At 48.6% G+C, this 17,905-nt stretch overlaps 8 protein-coding genes across 8 annotated transcripts; 4 read left to right on the top strand and 4 right to left on the bottom strand.

The window, feature by feature from the left end:
* Positions 1–1,796: 1,796 nt before the first annotated feature.
* On the top strand, positions 1,797–3,660 carry N7455_012483 (oxidoreductase, short-chain dehydrogenase/reductase family; the record flags this gene model as incomplete). Its single annotated transcript, XM_040952551.2, has 3 exons — positions 1,797–2,247; positions 2,312–2,394; positions 2,443–3,660. The coding sequence occupies 3 exons, from the start codon at positions 1,797–1,799 to the stop codon at positions 3,658–3,660; spliced, it is 1,752 nt and encodes a 583-aa protein (XP_040817033.2).
* Positions 3,661–4,324: 664 nt separating this feature from the next.
* N7455_012482 (uncharacterized protein) lies at positions 4,325–5,260 on the bottom strand (the record flags this gene model as incomplete). The annotated part of the gene is made up of 1 exon (XM_040952794.2): positions 4,325–5,260. The coding sequence occupies one exon, from the start codon at positions 5,258–5,260 to the stop codon at positions 4,325–4,327; it is 936 nt and encodes a 311-aa protein (XP_040816998.2).
* A 1,426-nt stretch (positions 5,261–6,686) lies between these two features.
* On the top strand, positions 6,687–7,332 carry N7455_012481 (uncharacterized protein; the record flags this gene model as incomplete). Its single annotated transcript, XM_040952740.2, has 3 exons — positions 6,687–6,908; positions 6,982–7,078; positions 7,127–7,332. The coding sequence occupies 3 exons, from the start codon at positions 6,687–6,689 to the stop codon at positions 7,330–7,332; spliced, it is 525 nt and encodes a 174-aa protein (XP_040816875.2).
* A 299-nt stretch (positions 7,333–7,631) lies between these two features.
* N7455_012480 (uncharacterized protein) lies at positions 7,632–8,523 on the bottom strand (the record flags this gene model as incomplete). Its single annotated transcript, XM_040952612.2, has 4 exons — positions 7,632–7,833; positions 7,887–7,981; positions 8,124–8,282; positions 8,434–8,523. 4 exons carry the CDS (start codon positions 8,521–8,523, stop codon positions 7,632–7,634), a joined length of 546 nt encoding a protein of 181 aa, XP_040817009.2.
* Positions 8,524–11,077: 2,554 nt separating this feature from the next.
* N7455_012479 (uncharacterized protein) lies at positions 11,078–11,844 on the bottom strand (the record flags this gene model as incomplete). Its single annotated transcript, XM_040952655.2, has 3 exons — positions 11,078–11,463; positions 11,515–11,611; positions 11,752–11,844. The coding sequence occupies 3 exons, from the start codon at positions 11,842–11,844 to the stop codon at positions 11,078–11,080; spliced, it is 576 nt and encodes a 191-aa protein (XP_040816748.2).
* A 1,961-nt stretch (positions 11,845–13,805) lies between these two features.
* N7455_012478 (M20 family metallo-hydrolase) lies at positions 13,806–15,296 on the top strand (the record flags this gene model as incomplete). The annotated part of the gene is made up of 3 exons (XM_040952823.2): positions 13,806–13,921; positions 13,992–14,306; positions 14,357–15,296. 3 exons carry the CDS (start codon positions 13,806–13,808, stop codon positions 15,294–15,296), a joined length of 1,371 nt encoding a protein of 456 aa, XP_040817049.2.
* Positions 15,297–15,682: 386 nt separating this feature from the next.
* On the bottom strand, positions 15,683–16,600 carry N7455_012477 (40S ribosomal protein eS10; the record flags this gene model as incomplete). The annotated part of the gene is made up of 5 exons (XM_065606890.1): positions 15,683–15,949; positions 16,006–16,166; positions 16,258–16,307; positions 16,364–16,398; positions 16,598–16,600. The coding sequence occupies 5 exons, from the start codon at positions 16,598–16,600 to the stop codon at positions 15,683–15,685; spliced, it is 516 nt and encodes a 171-aa protein (XP_065460056.1).
* A 155-nt stretch (positions 16,601–16,755) lies between these two features.
* N7455_012476 (telomere maintenance SDE2 family protein) lies at positions 16,756–17,664 on the top strand (the record flags this gene model as incomplete). The annotated part of the gene is made up of 1 exon (XM_040952597.2): positions 16,756–17,664. One exon carries the CDS (start codon positions 16,756–16,758, stop codon positions 17,662–17,664), a length of 909 nt encoding a protein of 302 aa, XP_040817064.2.
* Between the last annotated feature and the right edge of the window lie 241 nt (positions 17,665–17,905).

The following is a 17,905-nucleotide window of genomic DNA, read 5'->3' as shown; positions in this document are numbered from 1 at the left end:
TCAGTCTGCATGACCTAGGGAGTCCTGAGTTTGTTGAATAAAAGAGTTGAATCAAGATTAAAAGATTGGGATCTTTATCCACGAGATCTATTCGTATGGTTCTACCAAGTACCAGGAGAAAGTCATGTCGATCGTAGTTCCTATTCGGACAACGCGGTAGTACCCGAGTATACTCCTTCGGGCAGTTGCCACCCATTTGGAAGACTCTGTACTACCAGTAAAGCCCACCTTGGAAGAAAAATGCTCAGTAAGTTCCGATGATCACCGGGGTAGCCTGGGGCAGCGAGGCAGCAATCCGTTTAAATTGCATAGTACATAGTACATCATGCATGTGAAACACAAATCTGGGGGTTGCAGTCGTATTGCAGGGCAGATGACTTGGACCGATTATCTTAAGATGAGCTGGCATGCCGATCTGTGTCGCAATTGTATCTGCATGTGTGCCTTGATTCTTCCAGGTACGAGGTACTGGATGCCCGACCATGGATCAAAGCAGTCCAGTTTAACTGTCGCGGCATTCTCCGTATACTTTGTACATCAATTGAAGTAAATTCTCACAGCCGAAAAATGGCCGATACTTGAATCATGAATAGCCATTTCGCCGGGGATCACATGACCCAGTAGAAAGAAAAACCCCCGGGGTTCCTTGCTGCATCAACGGTGCATCACTGCATACGAATGTACTCCATACATACCCAAGGTACGGGAGTATATGTACATTTACTTTGTGTGTACAGTGTATCCACTTTCACCTTGGAAGGAAGTCCGATACGAATGACCAAGTCATGATGTTGTCAGTGGAGAAGGGGGGGGGGGAAGAAAATTCTTTCAAATCGCCACCATTGGGATTTGAACCGGATATCCAATCAAGGGTGGTAAACCCGCCACAGCCGAATGGTCATCTTTTGCCTTGCTCAGCCTGAACTAAGACAGGTGTTTGTTCTGTACGCCGACTGGTTCTGGGTTTAAAAGAGGTTGGTGAAGATTAGGGATCTAGGGTGGATGATTGGTTGGAGAAGGAGACGGGAGGGTGGATGCTAACAGGGACTAAAGGGGACTAAAGGGGACTAAAAGGACTAACAGAACTAAATTGGAGATCGAGGCTGAGATCATCTGCAAGTGATTTTGGGCACAATCCTATTATCTATTCTATTGTATTCTATCAGTGTTAACTGTTAACTATTAACTATATAATCATAACATCCGACACCGACTTTTCAATGACGTTCAGTTGATCGACGAACCATGGGTCCTGGGAACTGTTGAGGGTCTCGACTCTCCTTCTATCAACTTCACTCTTTTCTCTCATGTCTACCCTAATTGGATCGGGCTAACCGGATTTCCCCTGACCTTAAGACTGGTTCGACTGGTTCGACTGGCTAGACGGGCTAGACGGCTTATATACTCACTGTTATTTCAGTGGAGAAATGGATAACGTGGGTAAGGGTGGATATTCATAGATCCAGGCACATTCCCTTCCGGTTTTCTTTTTTCTATTTTCCATTTTCTCATTTCAAACATAAAATTACTCTTCCTGCACTTCTGTACCTTGCAGTTTTGTTTAATTGTGATCTATTGATATCTTTGCGACCGGTAAGCCTATCTCTCTCATCCCTTGCGGTGTAAATCTGACGAATCAAATTCAGTGTGGAGAAGTGGGTTTCGATCTACTGCATTAGATATGTCGATAATCTAAAAAGTGGCCCGAGAACAAGAGAACAAGTGCACAAGAAGCAGGACTTCCAAGAACACAAAGACGAAATCGGTGATATATTTGCAATTGCAAAGCCAAAAAAATGAACGAAAACTTCAACTACTCCGCTGCCAATGGCATATGGCACGGTGAGCTGCTGGACAGCCCCATCTGTCACAATTGCCTTCAACTTCACGACCATCATGCATGTCCTACTCCTCTTTCCAAGCCCCTTTTGGAAGACTCGGCAGACGCTTTGTCCCTCCCCCCTCGATCCATCAAATCCCGTATCACGGGAGCCCTGTCTCTCCACGATTACCACAAGTTCCTCTCCAAATCTGCAGACCGCATTACCGACCCCGTCGATCATGCAGGAAGGAAATTGAAGCGAAAAACAGCTGCATTGCATTTGAACCGCCCATCCCCTCTAACCATTTCTTATCCTGTATCTATCTCCTCCGTGGCATCGAGTCCTCCGCCGCTCTCTCCTTCATACTCCCACAGCATCGTCTCTCACTGGAGTGAAGAACCTGAGATCGGGGAAGCCCAGACCGGTAAGCTTCTCCAATTGACTTTATTCGCTCGAACCTCCCGGAACCTTTATTGACAGTTCAATAGTTCATTATCAAGCCACTCAAAGCCCTCGACTACCCGTTGTCTCGGATCTAGGGACCCGTGCTAGACCTAATAGGAAGCGAGTGGTAAGTTGACTGAAACGCCACAACAAAGACCCAGCTCACTGATAATAGTCCAAGAATACTTTTCGTGAAAAGCTTCAGCAAAGGGCCCAAGCTCAAGCAGAAGAAGCGGAGGCCTCCAAACCTCAAACCTCGGACTCAATGCTGGCCAGTACGCAGGCCGTTGCCACCGTCTCACACGGTGGCGCCTGCTTTGAGATCCTGAATCCGCGCAAGTCGCTGGATCTCGCACGCATCGTCTCATACATTGAAGATGTCGATAATTGCTCCATGGTCTCCATAGACAATCAGCGAGACTCTACTTTCTCCATCGAGCAAGGACTGGACCGGGTGTCCCTGTCCCAATTCACCGATGCCTCATTGCCATCATTCTACTCCACCAACTCATTGTACACTTCCCTCCCCGCTGATCCCCAAACATCCAAAGGTCAGCCGACGGACATCCCGTTGTCCTCGCCTCGCGTCGGCGAACGCATCCGTTCTCCATCAGAGTACTCTGTCAATGAGCAAGGCTTCAACTACTGGAGCCGACCCGCACAGCGCAATGAAAACAACGATCTACGCATCGATACCTACGACCATGCAAACAACGACAGAGAGGTCCCACAATCGCCACGCATGGCCTCCATCACAGAAGAATCCAGCCTCCCAAACCTAGAATTCTCCCGCCGCCCTTCCACCCCATCTACCCAAACCTTCTACTCCGAAAGTGAGATCGGCGAGCCGGGCTCACCCGTCTACGCCAACGGCGACTGGGCCCAAGTCGACGGGCGCGACAGAGGCATCCTATTCGACCTACCAGAACACGACCTACAGGAAGAAGAAACAACACCCGACCACCACCAACACCACAACTACCCCTACTCCCAAGAACACGAAGAACCACCCACTCCCCGCGAAATCCCCCTCGAGACACCGAGTGGTTCACCCATGCACTCACCAATGTATTCCACCTTCGACTCCGCCTACCCCTACCCAAGCTCCGTCTCCACCTCCAAACTCCCACACTACCCCACCCCCTTCGATCCATACACCTACGACCCGGTGTACTTCGACCCACATGTCCAGTCCGTCCTCGCAGCCGCGAACGCAGAGACGATGGGCTTGCGGGGCAGTCCTGCACGCGCACTGGATGAGCTGCAGAGACAAGGGCGGAGGTCTGGTGAGACTAGTCCGCGATTCGAGTTCCAGAGGAGGAAGAGTGATGAGAGGAAGGCGGCGCAGAGGAAGGGGTTGAGGAAGTTCTTTAGTTGGAAGTCGGGGAATTAAGACGGAGTTCTGGGAACTTTTGTCTGTTACCTGTTACTGCTGGCAGCTGGTTGTGTGTTGTGACTATTGGACCGGGAATTCGGTTATGATTTACGTCCATTATTGTGAAGAGCGTGGCGCTTGGGTGTCGGATTGGATTGGATTGGATGGACTGGCTGGATACGGGTCTCGATTCTTTTCTTTTGTTTCTTTTTTTCTATCTTGTTCTTTTTATATTACTTTTAGTACTACTTTTTTCTGAGTCTGAGACTCGCTTTGTATCTATTATCAATTTACACTTGACGCATGTCGACATTCGGGTTATTTTCAACTTTGGAATTCATTGATTATAGTCTGTTGTAAGACTTTCATACTCTGATCCATTTTTAGATGGTCTTTTTTTAGATCTCTTCGTAGATGTGCACATGTATTATCAGGGGCAATCCTGGAGAATTGTTAACACTGATACAACAATCCCCAGAAAGCAACGATCACGTCTACAATCAATCATTTAAAACTATGTAGGAATATACTACAACGAAGGAATGTATCAAAATAATTCTAGCCGCCGATGATCTCAACGGAATGTCTCTTTCTTTATGCGGGTATCAAAATCGAGTACAAGTATATACAAACTCCATCCATGGAATACACCACCAATCTTAACCATAACCATAATCAAACCTCAATAATCATCCCTCTCATCCTCCCTCTCAACCATTGAAGCCAAAGCCGCACTAACAAGACTCTTCCTCCGAAGCCCCTGCTCATTCCTCTTCCCAAACCCACCATAATGACTCTTCTCAACCCGACTTGCCAAAACCCCTGCCGAAGAACTCTTCCTCCTCCCCCTCCCCTCACCACCACCCTCAGGCCCAAACCGACTGCGGGCAAGCGTAACCGCCCTCCGTCGAGGCGATGACCGTGGGGGCAACGAACTAGGATGACAATCATCTTCGTCGCACAGGTCCGGTGTAGCAGGTGGTTCGTCTAGTAGTGAACGCTGCATAGCTTCGACTTCAGACTCGTTGCATTGGAGTCTCGAGATCTCCTCGCGCTGCATGCGGACGTCTTGGTGGTAGGGATGGGGTTGTGGGTAGAAGGGGTGTCCGAGGCCAAAATCAGGTAGGTCGGAGAGGAGGTCTGGGGGCATGAAGGTTGGACTTGTTGTTGAGGAGGCGGATGGTGAGGAGAGACATTCGCCGACGCCGGAGTCGTCCGAGTGGTCTGTGTCTGGGGGTGTGAGGACATATCCTGTTCCCGGGTACCGGCGTGAGCCGGGTGTGTTTGTGTGTCTCCCGGTTCGGGGTTGGATATCTCCCGTTGGAGGTGTGGTGAGGGTGTGTTCGTGTAGTTTTTGAGTTAGGGTTGAGATTGATAGTCGTTTGTGGTCTGAGTCATAGGGGAAGGGGACGGATGTTGGGGGTTGTTGGTTGCGGTGGTAATGGGAGGAGCGTGAGCGGGAGATGTTGCGGAAGCGTTGGGATTGTGGTGATGGACAGCGTGAGGAGAGTGGCGAGATTAGGTTGCTGTCGCTGTCGACCATTAGACGGTCGTCTGGGTCGAGAGCGAGACGGGCTGGTCGCGACGACGCCGATGTGAAGGAGAAGTCTTCGAACATTTTTTCTGTTCTTCTGTTCTTGTTGTACTCGATATGTCTATCGGGTGAATGTCAAGTATAGGAATAAAGTTGTTGATCTGCGTTCCCTTTGACTGGAGTGTGGTTGGTGGTTGGCGGTCTTTGAGGGTTGTGATATGGGACTTCGGGTCGGGAATTGACCACCTACACTTGGAGTCAGGGTACACGGGTGCGTACAGTGTATAGTCTTCGATTGATATAGCGCAGGGGATTATTCGCCCCTCGGGAAAAAAATTGATTGTCAACCACTGGTTGAGGTTGAGGCGAATGTGCACGTGATCGGTAACCACTGTGCGGCATACAGCCACACTTTCTTAGTTCGGACAGGGGTACTTTTCTTTTTTTCTTTTTTTTCTTTTCGGTTTTTGTTGTTTGTAACAAAATAAAGGATTTGGTTTAGTTTCAAATTTAGTTCAATGAATTGATTCGTGTTTTTCTCTCGTTCATATCCCTGCAAGACTATGAAGACCCTGGTTCTTAAAATGCATGTCGATCCTCATGTGGATACCCGTGCCCTAAGTTGATCTGCATCCCGAGGACTGCGAAATGCATCTATATATCTACCTACAGCAGCATAGTAGTATTGATCAGATATATATTCAATCTTACATTGCTTGCTTGTCCGAGAATTTTCTAGGTCTTTCTCACCCTTACTCAGATAAAGGGAATTTTGCAAAAATCATCAGACACTGTATATATATGAGATGAACATCCTATCTACGAAAACCCTCGATCATATTTGTACTAATCTATATACTATGGTATATTTTGGATTTCCTAGTGTGAGTGTGATTAAGATACCTAATGTAGGTACTTAGGTAGATGCCAGCAAACCGAGCGAGACAGGCTGTTTACATGTTTCGATAGTTTCTTCCAACGTCGAAACCATGGTCTGAAAACGGACCCTGTCAACACATAGTAATCGCCATAGACGGGTAAAAAAGGGAGACCAAAGGCCCACAGAATGACTGGACGGCCGATCGGCCATCTGTCGGCCTAGATATTGCCGTTACAGTCAAAGTGCGCTGTCCAACCTTTGCAAGAATTCGACGACGTCTTCTCCGGGAAGTTTGATCGTGCAGTAACCAATGACGAAGAACTGCTTCGCATTCCTATGGAGCCCGGTATAGACAAGGCGAGGACACAGGAGCCGGAGATGTGATGGAGACAGGGTGTTTATTGGTGGTGGGCGTGTTGTTGATTTTCAAGTGTGAGTGTGACTGGATTGCAAATGTAGACACCAGAAAATTGAGCGAGACGGGTTGTTTGCGCGTCTCATTTGACAGGTCCTCGTCTCTTTTCTCACTTCCCTCTCCTTTCCCTCTCCTCTCAGTTTAATCTCACCTCCATCCCACCTTCATGTCACCTCTATCTCACCTTTATTGTTTTATCAAATTGAACTTCAAAAATGGATGCAAACACTATGGAACACGACATGGAACTCAACACGGGTATTGAAGATACTGTCATGGCGGACGAAGCCAACACCACCGAGACTGGTACTGGGGAGCCCGTCTCCAAGAAAAAGAAGAAGTCTCACTCCCAAGCCTACTATGACCGGCGGAAGACACAGGAGTATAAGGACCAGCGCCAAGAGCGCCGCCGTCTCCGGAAAGCTGGTGTTGAAGTTGTAAGTGGATCATTTCAACTCTCGTTGCAGTTATCTTGAAGGCCCAGAATAACAATGTTCGCGTATATGATAGCCTCCCCCGCCTCGCCGCGTGCGCGATCCCACTCTCCCCCCAAAGGCCAAGCGGTCGTACCGAAAGCCAGGGCGTAGAAGGGCCAACAAGGCCAAGAGTAGGTATTGAGACAACATGATATCGAATTCATATTAACAGCCAATAGAAGCTGCCGAGGCGGCTGCCGAGCCCAGCCAATCCCCCCCCGGCAGCCACAACCGCCGCCCTCCCCCCACCACCACCACCACTACCCACCCCACCGATCTTGAGGTTGATCTTTCATCGAGTGACAAAACTGAGGAGATGAAGGAAGCAGATGTTGAGGTTGATTTGAGTTCGGGCGACATGACTCTCCCCTTTCGGGGAAAATAATCTGTTTGAGTAGTGGAGCCATGATGATTTGAATAGGAACTCTCTCTGTGCCCTCTGATCTTTGATTCGACTCAACCCTTGTAAGATATTATCTACAGTCCAAAAGAGCTATGGTTACTCGGAGGAATACGTAGTTTACCCAAGTGCTTTCGTTTGAACGTTTCAAAGTATAATTTAATGAAGCGTGGTAGTTGGTGATACTAAATCAGTTGATCATTCCCCACGGACTTTTCTACAGTGCAAATTGTCTGAAATCTTTATTGGGGCAAATATTGTAGATCTTGAATTTAACGCCCACTCTAACTCGTCGAATAGACCCACAGTGTCCATAGGTTCCCAAAGTTCTTACTATCAGCCTCCGCTTCAGGCTTCCAGGACACCTTGGCTACGAGCATTAGGAGAGAGTGGCTCGGCGAGGGCAAGGGTGACGATGAGGACACGACAGTAGGGGACTCGGTGCGCGATCTAGTGGCTGGGGGCGGCAGCAGGGCTAGCTGCAGTCTCTTTTAGATCATTAGCATCCACTTAGTAGCAAGCCATACCATAGAACTTACTCATTTTCTTTGCTCTGTTTTTTGCCAGGCTTGCGTTGGTTGTGCTTTGGCTTGTGGGGCAGTGCAGGGTCACGCCCTCCCTGGACGACTGGGGGCTGTATCAACCAATATGTTAATTCAGGTCAAATTATGTATAGCAATGATGGGATAAACAAGGAAAGATAATAGGCATTCTGAAAACTAGGGAGAAACCGGCATATTCGACAGGTTGAGACCGGGGAAGACTCAAACACTTACCACATCCACACCACGATCGCGCAAGTAGCGGCGGAAACCTCGGTTCCGCTTCCTTTTTTTCCGAGGTTTCCCCCCGTGAAGGAGAGCCTTCCATAATGGTGGCGAGTCATTGCCCTTCGGCGTGAGCCGACCGCGCTTAGGTAGAAGTGCACTGTCTGGCTAATCATAAACAACGGGAGGCTATATCAACAAATTGTCAGTCCAGGTCGAATGATGTGTAGTGGTGATTGAATAAACAAAGATAGTACACATTCTAACAACAGGGGACAGCCAGGACATTCGGCAAGTTGAGACCAGATTAAGCACTTACCACATCAATGCCATGATTCTGTATGTCTCGTCGGAAACTGGGGTTCCGGTTTCTTCTTGGGGGTTTCCCCGACGAAGGAGGGCTTTCCATTGTGATAAGAATGGAGCGTAGTGGTAGTCTTTATTGTGAGATGGGATGTTAAGAGAGAAGAGGAGAAACGACATGTATGTGTGGGGAGAAAGGTGTAGAAAAGAGGAAAGACGAAGATTTATACAGGCATCAAGAGACTTAAACCTTGGAAGGAACGTCTTTCCTGACTCCAATATAAGTCAAAGAAGTGTTAGAATAATATAATCAGAGGGAATATGTAAGCGTATAATAAATCGCTGAAATCATCTCTTACTACTTACTAGAGTCAGAGATATCCGAGAGATATCTGAAGTGAGAGACTTTCAGAATAAGACATATCCAATTAAGAGGTATATATAAGTGTACAAATCAGACAGAAAAGAGAATGTTGACTTACAGAAGGTAGTAGGCTAAGGTAATATATATGGTTGCTGTCTATGCCTCTGGCCTCTAGTAGACAGAGCGCCATACAGGATTATCATTCACCAGATGACTATCAAATTATTCTTCTACGCTTCAGGAGGTACCAGAAGGAGCAAAAAGGATGAGATAGACTAAAGAGAAAGGGTGGGAAAAAAAAGTGAACAAACCCAGCCTAGAGAGTGCGAAATTCTCGACAGCGACTTGCGGTCCCAGGGGTTCGAACCCATGGTATGTGACCTAGAAGGTAATCTAGAACAGGTATGGCTCATGGTCAATCTACCAACTAGGTCACGGGTTTCTGCAGTTGCCAACATACTGACTTCGATATTTAGCCAACACCCCGTCACCCAATTCTCATCACGTGACATATTTGCCCTAACCAACTATTGTAGTATGGGTAGCGGTATTTTGTTCCACTCCTTTCTTTGATGAAGTTGTAGAAAACATAATACGTTGCAATACCTAGGCTATTCCCATCAGTATTGACCAACACCCCATGCTCTCAAACAAAACGCATTTGTGAGATCTCTTCCATAGTCTCTATAGCTCCTAGCTTTGTCAACAATCAATCTTAACTTTCATTGCAGCCTGCACTTCGATGTGACCATTTCTATATGCCACCTTTTACAGTATATGGACCATCCTTACCTCCATAAGCCACGCAGGTCTTCCCTGGCAGCTGGCACGCGTCACCACCATCCGCCTATACAACAAGTGCCTAGCAACAATAACCGGCCAGGAAAATACACACCATATATGGTCAAGTGTCTCTCCTTTCTACGCACACCTTCAAAACTCCACACCCCAAGTGGCGGCGTTGCCATCACACCCTCGGTGACACCTAGACAGACCCCGGTTTCTAGGTTACATCTAACCAGATTCAGCCTTGGCTTTGTACAGTGACCACATCCTTCGCTTCACCTGTATCGACTCCGGCTTTGCTCGACCACCTCTGCAACCCCTATCCCATCCCAACCCACCTGGGTTTCTTTCCGATATTTATCATAGCCACCATCATGTCAATATGATGAGCACCTCTGTCGGCTCCCCTTTCAGCTCGAGTTGTGTTGCTGCCATTTGTGCACCTAGGTACATATGTAGGTCCCTTCTGACAACAGAGCTTTCCACTCGTCGTGCGCACATTGTCAAGTGTCTCTATTCTTGACACACACCTTCAAGTCCCTTTGCCTCGGTACAAGCTTTCACAACTCATCACTCCAAAGGGGTATCTTACGCTACGTCCTAGGTCTCGCCCAGACTAGCCCCAATTTTTAACTACCTTATCTCCCGTTCCATCTATACCGGCTCGAGCCTGATACAGCTACCGCGTATTCGATTTCATCTTGACAATCCCGACCTCGCTGGGCCACTTCCACAACCTTGGTTCACGTGAACCGACTACGACTTCTAGCCAATTTATCACAACGACCATCATGTCGATGTCTATCGCGGACCTGTTGAGTCGCCTCCCATGTCAGTTTCTGCGACTATCACTCAACCCCGTGTCATACACTACCACCGATTCCGAGCACCTCTCGTCTCAAGGTGTAAACCTTTCCGCGACACAAGCACTTCCGTCCCTCTTTCAACACAAACCAGGCTTATATCCTATCAAAGCTGACACGAGAATTGGAAACCTGATGCCCTGCTGTCTGCGGCTACTAGATTCTAGCTTTTCCGGGGTCTTTGCCACAGTTCCATGATTGGGTTATGAGGTTTGTTCTATATTTAGTTTCTATAGTTCTTAGCTCTATTAACCACCAATATCAACTCTCATTACCCCAGACCATTCGATGTGGCCACATGGTAAGAGAGAGAGAAAGGATACCAATGCCCTATGTAAAGAACTTTATAAGAGTGGGATATGTAGAAAGCAGAGGCCATGGCTTTAGAGATGACTAAAGCATATCTCTGGTTTCTGGAGCTCGCTCCGGCTATGCTATGCCTCCCTTACCTAAACTCGAGAAGATTATAAAGCTTAGGCTTATAGCTAATAGGAGTTATTCTGGTCATGACCAAATAAGGAATAATTAAATCAATGAAAATGGGAAAGGAAGATATTCAAATTGAATTCATAAAAGACACATGGACCAATACTTTGATGAGGATAGGTCTAGTATTTGAACAACAAAGAAAGAAAGGGATACGTCTCTTAGTCAAAAAGCCCTTCAGATAGCCAGTCCAACGGTCCTCCAAGCTCATCAAACAGGCCCAGAGGGTCCACCGGATCCCAGATCACATTATCAGCATCGTTTTCTTCTGGTGCCGACTGGGAATGCTCGGCGGGCGCGTTTGGAGGGGAGGGCGTAGCGCCAGGCGAAGATGCACTGGCAGGAGAAGATGAGAAATCAAGTAAAACGTCAGGCGTGGGCGAGGGCGAGGGCGAGGGCGAGGGCGAGGACGAGGACGACGAAGAGGAGGAAACGACAATGGGGGACTCAGAGTGCGAGTCAGTGGTCGGGGCAACAGGAGGGTTGGCTGTCGAAGTCCCATTGGTCTCACCAGCGGCAGCGGCCGTTGCCGCTTCAGTTTCAGTCTCTTTTACACCATTAGCGTCAAATCAGCAGGGAATGTTATTGCGATACATACTTTTTCTCTTAATGGCCCTTTTGCGGCCCGGCTTCCGGTATGAGCGTTTACGCTTTGGTGGCAGCGCGGGGTCCCGTGTGCGTGGGACAACGGGGGGCTTTAGAAACCAGATGTAAGCTTAAGCCAGAGCATATGTGGGAGAGTAGGTGTAGGGGAAGGAGATCAGTAGATATCTCGACAGTTGGAGACAATCAAGATATTCGACATGTTGAGGCCAGAGGGGACACAAGCACTTACGACATCGATACCCTGCTTTCGCAGGGCTCGGCGGAAGCTTGGGTTGCGTTTCTTCTTGTTAGGGGTTTCCCCCGGCGAGGGAGGGCCTTCCATTTCCATAAGGATGGAGGGCGATGGTGGCGTTGATGGTTAAATGAAACGCGAAGAGAGAAGGGAGGAAGAGGAGAGGAAGAGAAATAGATGAGACACGAAGAGAGAAGAGCAGAGGAAGAGAAACATTTGTTTTTCTATCTCTGGTAGTTTCTCCCCTTCCCTACTGTTACAGCATGTGAAAGTGTCTCGTTTTGATCAAATAGCGAGTTTGAATGATATGACGCTCTATCAAGATATTTATTCACTTCTATCAAGATAAAGTAATTCAACGGTATGAAAGTCTTGTTCCTGGCATTTCTATATGTATTATATTAAGCTCTAAGCAGGCCACCTCGCACATAGCATAAAGCCCACCTGCTCATTTTATGACAGAAATTCTTGATCTTGGTCTCGTTGCAAACATGCTATCATGGACTTGGAAAACATCACATGAGGCTTAGATTCTTGGCCTTGAATCCCACCCAAAGCCCACCGAACAAAGTCCAGATATTAGAACTGGGCCGATTATCCAAACCTTGAATGCCACACTCTCTTGGTTCCACATACCTGGATAAGCGCAGGAAATCAAATCATGTTGATGTATTGTTTCATTCAAGCCACCTCCTGCAAAATTCTATCAGATTATATCCCCACCAAGATATGATAGCCCCCGGGGGTAACTCAGGTCGTGAGGTGATAACGGAGATAGTGCTGAGTTGCAGTATGCAAGTGACCCGTGGAGACACCCCGGCTATATCATGACTTGAAGGCCCCGTGTCCTCAGTATTTGTTCCACCAACCTTCTCAGAGAAGGTCTCGTTCTCGGTCCTCGGGAATTTAGAGCTTGTTTACATGTCTCGCAGATGTACAAAGCCACGAAATGGCAGATGGCGGGTGTTGGAGTACAGCTCTGTAGAATGCATCATCAATAGACGTTCGAGAAAATAACGATATTCACCACGTAAGGATTCTTCTGATGTTCTGATCAAACGGCAACATGGATGGTGGGTACAAACATCCCATTTGCTGAAAGTCTTTGTCGAAGGGTTCTCGTCATGGCAGGTGGTTTCTCGTCCCATCCCACAATGTATTTGGCCTGGAGATGGTCCCCAGCTGATAGTCAGCATATAGAGATTCAGCCAAATTCTTCATGAGATTCGGTTGTTGGCTGATCAATTTGGAAGTGGAAATATTGATGGGAGAGAAGGAAAATGAGAGAAATGGAAGAAGAGCAAATGGATACATCAAGCATGAGCAAACGAGCCAGACTGGATTTTGTCCCTATGGTTTTTCTATATACTCTACCCCGTAATTTACTACCTAAGGAAATAGATATTACATGCATTAAGCTGTTGAAGAAGCTAGATTTTTGAGACTATGAAATCCGACAGCTACACATATCTTCTCATAGTTGCATCCCATGGCAGCTTTGCCTGGATATTTAGCACAATAGGTCAACTCCAATACTGGAGTTCCGATTGACCCCAACGCGAAAGATGCGACCCCAACAAGCATGGGGTCACTACTTTCATGCTTCATTGGAGAACAATAGGTTGGAACTGGGTACATGGTCCACGATGTTCATGCTGGCAACTAGAATACATGTGAGATTTAGGGGGATTCCATCCAAAGACAAAAGATATCCGGACATTAGAAGGAGATATTTGTCACTCCAATCAATCCCAGTAGACCAGAAAATCCCTTAATTGGAGAAGTGCCATGGCGATGTCTCCATATTGCGGGGGTTGGAAGTAAACCGGGGACTATCGCGGCACTGCGGACTTTAGTCCGCCCAACTCCACTTCTTATCAATGACCATACAAAGTACTCCAGACCCTCCAGCTTTCCTATATAAAGCGATAGGACGCTGCATTATGGCGTGGTCTCGCTTTTTACGAACTCTCCCAAGAACGTGTCTTCAATCTACCAAACCTGTCTTTTCAAACCCTCCTCGAACCTTCTCTTCATCACGAATACAAGCTATGTTCACAACGGAACTCTCTGAGACCGAGGTCTCTGCACTCAGAGCCAATAAGGAACGCCTGGCGAACGATCTTCACCACTCCTGTCAATGGGGATCTGGAATCAGATGGGGAGAGTAAGCTACAACCATCATTTTCAAGGTTACCGAAGAACCACCGCTAACAGCAGCCTCGGCGACTTGATAGTGGACCTACAGATACTGGCATGCAGCGCCTAGCGCTTTCAGAAGATGATAAGAGTGTCCGTGACTGGTTTATTCAGACCATGAAAGATCTCAAGTGCAACGTCACCGTGGACGAGATGGGTAACATATTTGCTGTTCGTCCTGGTCGGAGGGCAGATGTACCCGCCACATTCATTGGAAGTCACCTCGATACACAACCGACTGGCGGGCGGTACGATGGTATCCTGGGTGTGTTGGCAGGTATCGAAGTCATCAAGACTATGAACGACATGGGTCTGGAGACAGAGGGCGGAGTCGGGGTTGTCGACTGGACCAAGTAAGCTCCCAACTCCAACTTGGAAAAGGAATATCACTGACAGTGTCCAGCGAGGAGGGTGCTCGATTCCCAATCAGCATGATCTCAAGTGGTGTATGGGCCGAGTGCATCCCATTGGCACATGCGCATAATCTTAAAGAGGTGCCAACGGTGGCATCGCTTCCCACAGCAGCATCAGCACCAGAGACCATGAAGAGTGCCCTAGGGAAGATCGGTTACTTGGGTGATGTTCCGTGCTCATACAAGTCAACGCCGATGGCCGCCCATTTCGAAGTTCACATCGAACAAGGTCCATACCTGGTGTCGGCCAACCAGCGAGTCGGAGTTGTGACAGCTGTACAGGCCTACAGATGGTTCCGTCTCAACGTCATCGGTCGAGATACACACACAGGAACCACCGCATTTGAACACAGAGCAGACGCCCTCTATGCATTCGCCCAAATGATGGTGCGCGCACGGGAAGTGGCAGCCTCGAAGGGTTGTCTTGCCAGTGTCGGCATTGTCGAGGCAAAGCCCGGCAGTGTGAACACAGTTCCTGGAGAGGTCAGCTTTAGCTTGGACATCCGTGGGCCTGAGACAGAGCTAGTTGCGGAAGTTGAGAAGGAGCTGCGCACTGCTTTCGATGCTATTGCTGCCGCCGAGGGTGCTGGTATTGGTAAACCTTGTCGCGTCGAGTGGACTCTTGACTTCGACTCGCCTGCTGTCAAGTTCCATGAAGATTGCATTGATTGCGTGCAGCAGTCAGCTCAGGCTGTTGTTGCAGATGCTTCTGTTGCGGATACAACGTCACTTGTACGGACCATTATGAGCGGTGCTGGCCATGATAGTGTCTTCACCTCCAAGCGTGTCCCAACGAGCATGATCTTCATCCCATGCAAAGATGGCCTCAGTCATCACCCTGAGGAGTTCTCCACTGCCGATGACTGCGCTACTGGAGCATCTGTCATTTTGCAGGCTGTGGTCCGCTATGACCGGAAGAGATTCTTGTAAGGCGGTGCTCACTTTAGCCGACAGAAAGGCCTTGTACATAGACCAGAACGTGTAAAGATCATAGTATGCAGACACATCGACAAGCCGAGAAAGCTGGAAGACCTACACGAACATTACGAATACCAATTTCACTCAAGTCATGAATTTATCATTGAATCGATCTACATCAATCCACATGGATCTACATCATGAAATCAGTGGAAACATAAATTTCTTCTTTTTATTTTGTTTCCTGTATCCCCAAGTCCCAATAAAGCTGGAACGAGGTGCACCGAGGGTAAGGCCCGTTTCAAGAAACCCCTAATCCGGCAGCCAAATTCGGATACACCATCAAGACTCTAGATTGACCGAGAAGTGGTTGACAGGACACCAATGCCTCTCAGCATTTACTCCTGGGGAGCGGCACCACGGCCACGGCCGAAGCCACCACGGAAAGAGGGAGCGAACTCGCCGGGGGCACCGCCCTCCTTTCCACCCTCCTCGCGACGGCGGTAACCGCCCTCACGGGGAGCACGGGGACCACGGCGCTCACCGCGCTGCTCCTCACCGCCCATCATGCCGCGGGGGGGAGCGTGGGAACGCTGCTGCTTGATGTGGGTGGCGGGGACAACCTCGGCGGGGAGGTGGAGCCACTCACGGAGGTAGTCCAGACCCTGTTATTCAATTAGTATGCGGACGTATGGACGTGTTAGGTATAGATGGATCGTACCTCGGGGGTGAGGGTGTAGTAGTAGTACTGCCACGAGAACTGAGTCTTGACAAAGCCGCGGGAGTCCAGGGACTGGAGGGCCTTGATGACATAGAGGTTCTTGGTGTCAATGTCACCGTGCTTGGGAAGGTTGAAGTCCTTCTTGGCCACGAGCACTCCCTCTAGAGTATACGTTAGTGAATCTGTACACAGGTGACCGAGCGCAATGTCGTGAAGTCGCGGGGACCGTCGACGAGGGTTCTCGTTACATACCACGGAAGAGGTACTCGTGGATCTTCTTGCGGTCGTCTTTGGGGATAAGCCTGTGCCATTGTTAGTGAATCTGTCAGAAATAACCGCAAAAAACGAGGATACGTACATTGTCGCGAGTTCCTGGTGCAAGTCGGGGAATCGCTTTGACAACGCCCGAAAATAATGGTTGATTTAAATGATGGATGAAGAGTGGAGCTTCGCTGCGAGAAAAGTGCGACGGACCGAATTGGGTGTAGGGTTAGCACCCTAATCAGTTTGTGGTTCGGATCACATGATATATTTACCTCATTTGTTGCATCACGTGATAGGTCCACGGGTGCCGCCTCATTCGCTGACTAACCATATCATGTGATGAGTCATCATTGCTGCGGCGGCGACTGATTCTCCATCTTATCGCAACATCTTCAAGCTTTCAAGGCTACAACAGTATTTTCTTCCTACAAACAACTCACCAGTCGGACTCTCCTATCTTGGGAACTGTTTCTGACACTCTCAAATATGGCTTCCTCAAATGTCAACGTCCTGCTGTCGTCCTTTCCTGGACTGTCGTTGCCGGCGACACTTTCGTTCACCTTGCCATCGACAGCGAGCACATCAGACCTGACGGCCAAGATCGCTTCATATCTCCCGTCATCGATTTTGCTTCAGTCGCTCGTCCTTACTACAACAAATAACAAGCAACTCTCTGCCACCTCCGAATGTATCCAATCTTTACTCCCTACCCGTGATGGCGTCTTTACCTCTACACTCCTTCCGCTTCGCCTGACAGCCCCCGTCTGCGGTGGAAAAGGTGGTTTCGGCTCCCAACTGCGTGCCGCCGGTGGCCGCATGTCCAGCAAGCGCAAGCGCAACCAAGGCGACAACAATGGCTCCAGTCGCAATCTCGATGGCCGCCGGCTGCGCACTGTCAATGAGGCAAAGGCTCTCGCAGAATACCTTGCTGTCAAACCAGAAATGGACAAGAAAGAAAAGGAGGAACGCCAGCGCCGATGGCAGTCCGTGGTGGACATGGCCGAAAAGCGCCAAGAAGAAGTGAAGAACGGCAGCGGCAGACAGAAGTTGGATGGACAGTGGATGGAAGACAGGGAAGAAATGAGCGAAAAGACCCGTGAGGCAGTTCTACGTGCTGTAAAGGACGGCGGATGGACGGACAATCTTCGCGACGCAATCCTGGGAGGATCCAGCACCAGCGCCAGCGACGAGGGAAGTGAGGAGGATGCTTCGTCCAGCGAGGATGAAGAGAGCGAGGGAAATGGTGAATCACCCAATACTGTTTCTGGGCCCTCTGTACCTCAAAAAGCTGCACCCAGGAAGTTCATTGGTTTCGATGATGATGACGAGTTCATGAGCGACTCCGATGAAGAGATGGATGAGTCTGACAAGGGAAAGGGAAAGGCGCGTGCTTAATATTCTATTATAACCAGTGTTTTTCCATGCTTAACGACGGCGTTCTTTTACTACTGCTTTCAGGGATTCTCTAGCGCATCTGTGTTTCAGCGCCTTCTGTGTCAATAATTTCAGCCTCCGATAGGAGTGTTCAATACAAAAGTTGTCCACTGCCACCCATTCCAGCCTCATTTCAGTGTACCAATGTGTAAAATAATAAACGATTCTTGTTGCGCAGCTTTAACTTATACTTGTACGGCGG

Source organism: Penicillium solitum (assembly GCF_028829755.1).
Source record: "Penicillium solitum strain IBT 25940 chromosome Unknown utg000009l_segment0_segment0, whole genome shotgun sequence".
Taxonomy (NCBI): Eukaryota; Fungi; Ascomycota; class Eurotiomycetes; order Eurotiales; family Aspergillaceae; genus Penicillium; species Penicillium solitum.
The sequence above is the reverse complement of the archived record's forward strand: the minus strand, read 5'-3'. Positions and strand labels throughout refer to the sequence as shown.